Source organism: Hippocampus comes, unplaced genomic scaffold (assembly GCF_001891065.2).
Source record: "Hippocampus comes isolate QL1 unplaced genomic scaffold, H_comes_QL1_v1.1 scaffold173, whole genome shotgun sequence".
Taxonomy (NCBI): domain Eukaryota; kingdom Metazoa; phylum Chordata; class Actinopteri; order Syngnathiformes; family Syngnathidae; genus Hippocampus; species Hippocampus comes.
The window spans coordinates 137,901-146,231 of record NW_017805223.1 but is presented as its reverse complement, the minus strand read 5'-3'; the positions used below and the strand labels follow the sequence as shown (position 1 = coordinate 146,231).

Sequence of the window (8,331 nt, the reverse complement as noted above, 5' to 3'; positions counted from 1 at the left end):
GTGAGAAAAATGGCACGATTTGTGGCGTGATCGAGGAGCGGCGCCGCCATCAGTCATGGCCGCGTTTCTTTCTCGCAAATAACGTTTATGGTCTTTTTAAAAGGCCAAAAGATGTCACCAGATTGCGGCCAAAGCTTGTCTCGCAGGAAAGTCGTAATTTGTGAGTATTTTGAAGAGACTGAAACAATTCAGAAGCCAAATTATGATTTAGAGTTTTAAAAATGATATTGGGAGAAAAACTTTGTGGGCGCGCAGCAATTGCATTTTTTTTAAAAATTTGTGTAAAGGCTCCATAACAAGTCACTAAAAATTGAGCACTTGAAGCGGCAGTGTAATTCTAGCCTTAGAGTTGGAAATGTGTTCATGGCGATTTCCCTTTGACGTGAAATTTAATAGACGTACTAAATTGTGGTTTGTGTTAACACCGAAACATGTACTGTAGTGATGAAGTCCAATTGGATTCTTTGCATGCAATACAATACTTTGTTGGGCAGAATATTCTCTCAAATCTCACTTTGAGATGGAGAAATGTATCCTCCCTCCCAAAAAAAAGGAAAAAAAAAAAAAAAGCCTGAGCGTTTTGAGCGTCTAACCAGAAAAACATGACGCAGCCCCAAACGTGAACATTTCCAGGGAGAAACATGAGACACTGACATTTGTCACGAAGGAATTTGAAGCTCAATATTTGCATTTGGAGGAGTGAGTACTGGAGCCAAAAAGGGTTCACGTCCATCCGAGCCCGTGGAGCGCGGTGCTGACAAGTTGACATCCACTCGCCATGTCTTTTTCATCTGGGCTATTCCAAGCCTTCTTATTCCAGGCTGCAATCATGATATAAACCTTCACAGAGGACATCATGGAAATTTGGAATTTCTCAGATACAAGTCTTCGGCTCTCTGGAGTGGCAGGGTTCATTTTCATAGGATTTGATCAGTAATGCCAAAGACTGAGGCCACTGAATTTTATTTTGAAATTGGATATCTGATATCAGTATCTGAATTATTGGCAAGAGTTGTTTCTTAGATTGTTTATATTTATTTTAATATTTCTCAAAATGGCCGGGGGTGGCGGGGGCAGCAGCTTTAGCAGGGAAGCCCAGACTTCCCTCACCCCAGCCACTTCTTCCAGCGCTTCCCGTGAAGGTGTTCCCAGGTCAGCCAGTAGACATGGTCTCTCCGGCGTGTCCCCGGGTCGTCCCCGGGGCCTCCTGCCGGTGGGACATGCCCGGACCGGAACACCTCACCGGGGAGCCATCCTACTCAGATGCCCGAGCCACCTCACCTGGCGACGGGGGAAGGAGGAGCGGCTGGACTCTGAGTCCCTGCCGGATATACCGAGCTTCTCACCTTGTCTCTAAGGGAGAGCCCAGACAACCCGCGGAGGAAACTCATTTCGGCCGCTTGTATCTGGGATCTCGTTCTTTCTTTTTTTTCAAAATGTTCGTGCTACAATCTCTTTACCGTTATGTTTCCTTAAACGTCACAATTTGCTTTCTGAAGATGCTAATCACATCCTTGAGGTTTTTTCTCCGAGGCTCGACTGGTTCGCACGTCAGCCTCGCAGTGCTTTTGGTCCGGCGTTTGATTTCGTGGCCGCAACCTTCCTGTATGGAGTTTGCATGTTCTCCCATGCTTGCTTGGCTTTTCTTTGGCTTTCTCCGACACTCTAAAAACATCTATGACAGGTGGATGGAACACTAAATTGTGTGAGTGTGAATGGTTGTTTGTCTGTGTGTGCCCTGCGATGGGCTGGCAACCATTTCAGGGTGGACCTACTGCCCGAAGACAGCTGGGATAGTCTCCAGCACACCCGCGACCCTCCTGAGGATAAATCAGCTAATGGATGGATGGATGCCCCCCCACTCCCCTAGAGCACAATTTGCCTTTTGGGTGAAGATGAACCTCAATGGATCTTGTGGTCTTATGTATTCCTTTTCTTGATGCTTTGGCAAATGGCCCTCCTATGTCACTCAAGACTCAATTCTTGACGTCCGCTGGAGGAAGCGGCATGACGTTGTTGCCTCTGAGCCGTCAGGATGTGGCTACCATTCTGCATTCAAACAATTGCAGCCGGTACAAAAACATTAGCGATGAGTCGAAGTGAAGATCTGATCACAACTGTATGGAAGGCCTTTTTGCACATCCGTTTAGAAGATCTGATATTTTGTCTAAAAGGGAGCTATTCTAAGCATTATATATCATTTGGCTTCTTTCCTGCAACATCCTTTTTTTTTTTTTTTTTCCTTTTGGGGCAAAAAGATCACCTATTCACGAGGTATACAGATTTTCCGACGACTTCCTGACACTCACCCACCAACCTCTCACTGTTTGTCTCAGAGGTGAACATCAGCATTGCACAATTGCCCAAAGCCTGCCAAGTAATTAAAGGGATGGACGTCGTCATTGTCTTTCATGACTTCAGGCTAGAGACTCGCATACGATTTCAGGGAAGTTCAACCCGCGCCACCTATGCGAGGCCCAGACCCTTTCTGGACATGTTTTTGCTTTTAGTTTTTTTTCTTTTTTTTTAACTTGAGGAAAAAAATATATATTATCTATTGATGTAACACATTTGCTAATGTTTTTTTTTTTTTTTGCCTTATGACGCTTATCCTTGTCAACTCTCAAGAGATCAGGAGCATGAAGAAGAAGAAGCAGGAGAAGAAGTAGAAGAAGGAGACGGAGGAGGAGAAGAAGAAGAAGAAGCAGGTGGTCTCTTTGGCTGGCTCGGCTTCAAACGAGCATGTGAATCTCGTTGTACTCATCCCGGCCATCTTCATCAAAGTTGGGCGAGTCTTCATCGCAATCCAGCTGTGAAGATAGAGAGCTTCACTTATAGGTTGGCCGGTTTTTGTCCCCCCTCCTCCAGATCTTATTTTGCACAATTTGAGTCAAATAGGAGTCAATAAAGAGTAATAAATAAATAAATACAATCGGGGTGGGGCTAAAAATTCCATTCGTCTTGCATGTCTCCCAATTAATAGAAAAGAAATGGAACGTCCAGGCAATGCATAGCGCGAGACCATTCAGTTGGGTCTGAAAATGAGCTCGCTAATTGCGGCGTAAGGCCCAAGTTTCCCTCATTAAAGCCCAGCGGGGTAACCAGTCAGCCAAGACAAAATAAATGCAATGTCACGTTCAATAATTGTACAATTTTTCAGGATTGTGTACTGGTGGCTGAACAACATTTCAGTTTAATAAACAAAAAAAGTGAGGCAGATTTTTTTTTTTTTTTGTGGGTCTTTTTAAAAGGCCAAAAGATGTCACCAGATTGCGGCCAAAGCTTGTCTCGCAGGAAAGTTGTAATTGGTGAGTATTTTGAAGAGACTCAAACAATTCAGAAGCCAAATTATGATTTAGAGTTTTAAGTAATTCTAGCCGTAGCGTTGGAAATGAGTTCATGGCGGTTTCCCTTTGACGTGAAATTTAATAGACGTACTAAATTGTGGTTTGTGTTAACACCGAAACATGTACTGTAGTGATGAAGTCCAATTGGATTCTTTGCATGCAATACAATACTTTGTTGGGCAGAATATTCTCTCAAATCTCACTTTGAGATGGAGAAATGTATCCTCCCTCCCAAAAAAAAGGAACAAAAAAAAAAAAGCCTGAGCGTTTTGAGCGTCTAACCAGAAAAACATGACGCAGCCCCAAACGTGAACATTTCCAGGGAGAAACATGAGACACTGACATTTGTCACGAAGGAATTTGAAGCTCAATATTTGCATTTGGAGGAGTGAGTACTGGAGCCAAAAAGGGTTCACGTCCATCCGATGGAGTGAAGTGGCAAAGATGGACGAGCGCGTTACTGGAAAGCCCCCGCCGCGGCACCTACCGCCTGAAGCTCACGTTCCTCAAAAACCCTGGAGAGGATGACGCGGCGCAACGGCACCGTCATGATGAGGACGAAGGGGAATGCCAGGGAGGCGGCGGTGGACTTGACGACCCACAGGGCCGCGATGCAGCCCAGCTGGATGAGGGTGAACATGTTCATGCGCCACGTCTTCACCTGCCGACAAGAGAAAGGCATTCAACGGCTGACGCCTAGACTCTCCGCTTCGACAAAAGACTTCAAGGGGGTGGCTCCTGTTTTTGGCTCCATCTTGTGGACAAGGACCGCTCTTCCAGCCATCCCTTTTCAAAAGCCCTAAGTCATGTTGACATCTTACCAGAGCATTTTGAGCCAGAGGAAATATTCACCTTATTTACTAAACCAAAGAATAGACTCGTGGCTGATACTGGACCGGATGTGTTCGACAGTCTCATGTTCAGGGTGAAGAAACCGTGCCTCAATCCTTCTGCGCAAGTCCAAGGAGTCCAGTTCCAATGATTTTGGGGCCCCCGGAGCCCTTTGAGTCCGAGGACCCTTGTTTGAGAACCGGCTTCCTCAAATAAATCATTCCGATGAACTCGGGCAAATCGACGTCAGCGCGGAGCGGTGTCCTTTAGTCGGGGAAGCCCCGAGCTTGCGCGCGTGACTCTGTCATTACGCGGGCTTCTGAGCATCTGCGTCAGTGCTGGAATCCGTAACATCCCAAACGCTGCAAGGCTGTCATTTCCGGAGCTAGCGAAGCAACATGACCTGGCAAGATGGACCCGCGTTGGCTTTCGGCTGCAGTCGCGCACGGCCGAATGACAGAGCACGCCAGCGAGAGCAGGGACTGCCGATATTCGCGCCGTTGTCTGCGCGTGTGAGTGGAGTATCGCAAGTGCGTGTGCGCAGGTTCGAGGCGCACTCGAACCTCACGTGACTTGACTCCGGTCGGATTCAATTTTAGGACTTGGCCAAGATTTGGCGAGTCTGCCCTGTTTCACATTTAAAATTCGGCCTTTCAATGAGCCATTTCTTTTGTTTTGGAAAAACATTTTATTTTAAGCGTAGATCGATCTTATTTCAATACACACAAAAAACTAAAGGACAGAACAACTACAACAGTTAACTTCATCCTCTCAATACAAAAGTCAGCTTTGCAGTTCATTTCAGAGGTTAAGACTTGCACTTGTGTGACCTGCCGCCCGTCATGTGCGTTACCTTGGTGACATAAATGTGGTCGGGGTGGTGCTTGGCCGGCGTGACCATGAGCGTGATGCGTTCGTACAGCTGGATCCCCGTCAAAGAGGTCACCCCCATGTACAGGAAGATGCCAAAGAGCACGGCCAGAGGGATGAGGCGCAGCACATCCGTCATCACGATGGACATACCTGGTCGGGTCGGACGGAATCCAATTTGGATCATCACATACGGGATATGGTGTCAATTCGTGACGACAGTCATTTCAATGAAGCCGCATGGTCTTGATACCTGGTATCGGTACTGGTCCGTCCCATTCCATATATCTTATCGACGGCATGTTTTCTGGGGTGTGAAAAGTGCAACTTCTTACCCACAAGCACGGCCACAAGAAGTCCCGTCAGCCTCTGCTCTTTGACTTCCTGGATCATGGGCTTCTCTCCAGGCGCCGTGGCTTTGCTCATGACGGTCAGGGCGTTGACGTGGGTGACCGAGCGCACCGTGGCCGCCGTCAGCCACGGCAGGCCAAATAGCGGGCAGAAGGCGCCGAGAATGACGATGAGCAGCAAGTCCAGGTGGAACCCCGAGCCTTTCATTTTTTTTTTTTTTTTTCCTTTTGGGGCAAAAAGATCACCTATTCACGAGGTATACAGATTTTCCGACGACTTCCTGACACTCACCCACCAACCTCTCACTGTTTGTCTCAGAGGTGAACATCAGCATTGCACAATTGCCCAAAGCCTGCCAAGTAATTAAAGGGATGGACGTCGTCATTGTCTTTCATGACTTCAGGCTAGAGACTCGCATACGATTTCAGGGAAGTTCAACCCGCGCCACCTATGCGAGGCCCAGACCCTTTCTGGACATGTTTTTGCTTTTAGTTTTTTTTCTTTTTTTTTAACTTGAGGAAAAAAATATATATTATCTATTGATGTAACACATTTGCTAATGTTTTTTTTTTTTTTTGCCTTATGACGCTTATCCTTGTCAACTCTCAAGAGATCAGGAGCATGAAGAAGAAGAAGCAGGAGAAGAAGTAGAAGAAGGAGACGGAGGAGGAGAAGAAGAAGAAGAAGCAGGTGGTCTCTTTGGCTGGCTCGGCTTCAAACGAGCATGTGAATCTCGTTGTACTCATCCCGGCCATCTTCATCAAAGTTGGGCGAGTCTTCATCGCAATCCAGCTGTGAAGATAGAGAGCTTCACTTATAGGTTGGCCGGTTTTTGTCCCCCCTCCTCCAGATCTTATTTTGCACAATTTGAGTCAAATAGGAGTCAATAAAGAGTAATAAATAAATAAATACAATCGGGGTGGGGCTAAAAATTCCATTCGTCTTGCATGTCTCCCAATTAATAGAAAAGAAATGGAACGTCCAGGCAATGCATAGCGCGAGACACCGTGGCCGCCGTCAGCCACGGCAGGCCAAATAGCGGGCAGAAGGCGCCGAGAATGACGATGAGCAGCAAGTCCAGGTGGAACCCCGAGCCTTTCACCAGCCGACGCTCCTTCTTACTGACAATCAGGCTGAAAGAGGCAAATCAGAAGCGGCACCACAGATCATCCTTCTTTCCAGGAAACTTAGGGACGCATGTACACGATTCTCGTCATCGATTGTCCTCGGCGGCCCTGTTCCTCGGCTCGTCCAATCAGATCCCTCCAAAAGAATGTACTCCCATTTCGATTTGCTCCTGTCAAAACACCTTCTTGATTTATGAGCTTCGACTGTTGTTTTTATAGCCACTCAGCAGAGAAAAAAAAAACATCCTCGAGCGGGAGAGATTCTCCGCTAACCACCGCGGCGAGATATGTCACTTCAACATAGTGTGCAGTGAAGGGTGCTGGGGAGGACGCCCTGCCGCAAAGAGTGGAAATCAGCAAGTAATTGTCACCACATCAAACCCCCCAAATCTGCGAAATTGTGAATGCCAGCCCGCCAATATTCGGGAGTTTGCAGTAATTCCGTGAGACTGATGACAAGCTGAAGAAAGATTCCCCAGGAAAAAAAAACAACAACACACAAAGAGGGAAATGCTGCACTTACGAAGTGATCTGCGTTTCCATAAAAATGAGGATAAATACAAGAAGTGCGGGTACAATGGACGCTCCCATCATCCAGGTGGGAAAAGGCCGCTTGTCACCAAAGGGACTGATGAACCAGCCTCTCTTGTTCGGGGAAGTGACTGAGAAGCCGGACGGCACGTCGAGTTTCTACAAGGAAACCAAACACAACACGAGGGATGAAAGAACGCCTCCACGTTCCAGCGGCAAACTGCCAAAGGCCACTTGGGCCGCATTGCTGCCTTGCTAAAGTGACGCAGTTTTTTTGCTCTCAAGTGGCACAATTCAGACATGAGTGATGGATGAAGCATCAATGAGTAACGATCCTTTTACCTGCGTATACGTGTCGGTGATGGAGTAATCCACCAGCACCGAAACTAAAATTGAAATGGGGATACCAAAGTCCCCAATGATTCTTCTTGCCTGCGGGGAGGGGAGAGAAAAAGAAATCAGTAAAAGCAGAAGAACGGATCCAGTTGATGCTACTCCATGCAGGGTTTTTCCTGGCTCAAGCTGAGGCAGAGGTGGTACCACGGACAAGCTATTTTTTTTTTTTCAAAAGGGACGGATTCAACCTTCTTCTGCTTGGCTAAATCTGAAAAAGTTGGTCGGATTGACCGAGGGATAGTCATGGTGTTGCTGACCAATGAACGCTCGATTCCCCACGATTACCTTGCCACCTAAAAATCGACTGTTTCGGAACTTTCTGAGGAAGAAAGCCACAAAGAAAGTGCCCATCATGAGGACGAGAGACAGCAGAGCAGTGTTGGGTTGGTTCTGGACGTCCTGAAGTTCAGACGGAGGGGTGGCGTCCCCGGGGTACCACGCCATCAACGGATGTTCTCGAAACACCTGAAAAACAAGCGATTCGCGTGAAAAACACACACAATCCGAATTCGGGAAAGGCCATCTCCATCACGACCTTGATAAGCTTGGAGAAGGTCTCGTAGATGAAGATGAGGGAGATCAGGAAAGCAAAGATCTCTTGAGTAAAGGGTGAGATGAAGCGAACGAGGAAGCTGCCCTCCGCCGCGACGATCAGCAGGACGATGAAGACGAGCCAGAAGCCGATCCACACCCGGCCGGTCAGGTACTCAAAATCGTAGGCCTGACAGAACTGAGCGACAACACCATTGACCATTAGGCGCCCAGTGGAAGCAAACCAGGCAGTGCAATGAGATGCTAACGGTCGCAATAGTTCGTGGGAGGCAATACTTCCATCTCCGGCGGGATCAGGAAGTCATATGACACCGCCCACCCCCCCC

At 47.4% G+C, this 8,331-nt stretch overlaps 1 protein-coding gene across 1 annotated transcript in view; it reads right to left on the bottom strand.

Annotated features, from left to right (window-relative positions):
• Nucleotides 1–2,522: 2,522 nt before the first annotated feature.
• Nucleotides 2,523–8,331, bottom strand: part of LOC109515454 (anion exchange protein 3-like) — a 20,824-nt gene continuing 15,015 nt past the window's right edge. Inside the window, exons 15-23 of the mRNA XM_019869247.1 lie at nt 7,989–8,183; nt 7,739–7,918; nt 7,400–7,489; nt 7,050–7,216; nt 6,495–6,532; nt 5,384–5,599; nt 5,032–5,201; nt 3,835–4,008; nt 2,523–2,810 (exon numbers count right to left, since the gene is read on the bottom strand). Coding sequence (XP_019724806.1) covers nt 2,733–2,810; nt 3,835–4,008; nt 5,032–5,201; nt 5,384–5,599; nt 6,495–6,532; nt 7,050–7,216; nt 7,400–7,489; nt 7,739–7,918; nt 7,989–8,183 — 1,308 coding nt within the window. The 3' untranslated portion in view covers nt 2,523–2,732. The remainder of the gene's footprint in view (nt 2,811–3,834; nt 4,009–5,031; nt 5,202–5,383; nt 5,600–6,494; nt 6,533–7,049; nt 7,217–7,399; nt 7,490–7,738; nt 7,919–7,988; nt 8,184–8,331) is intronic.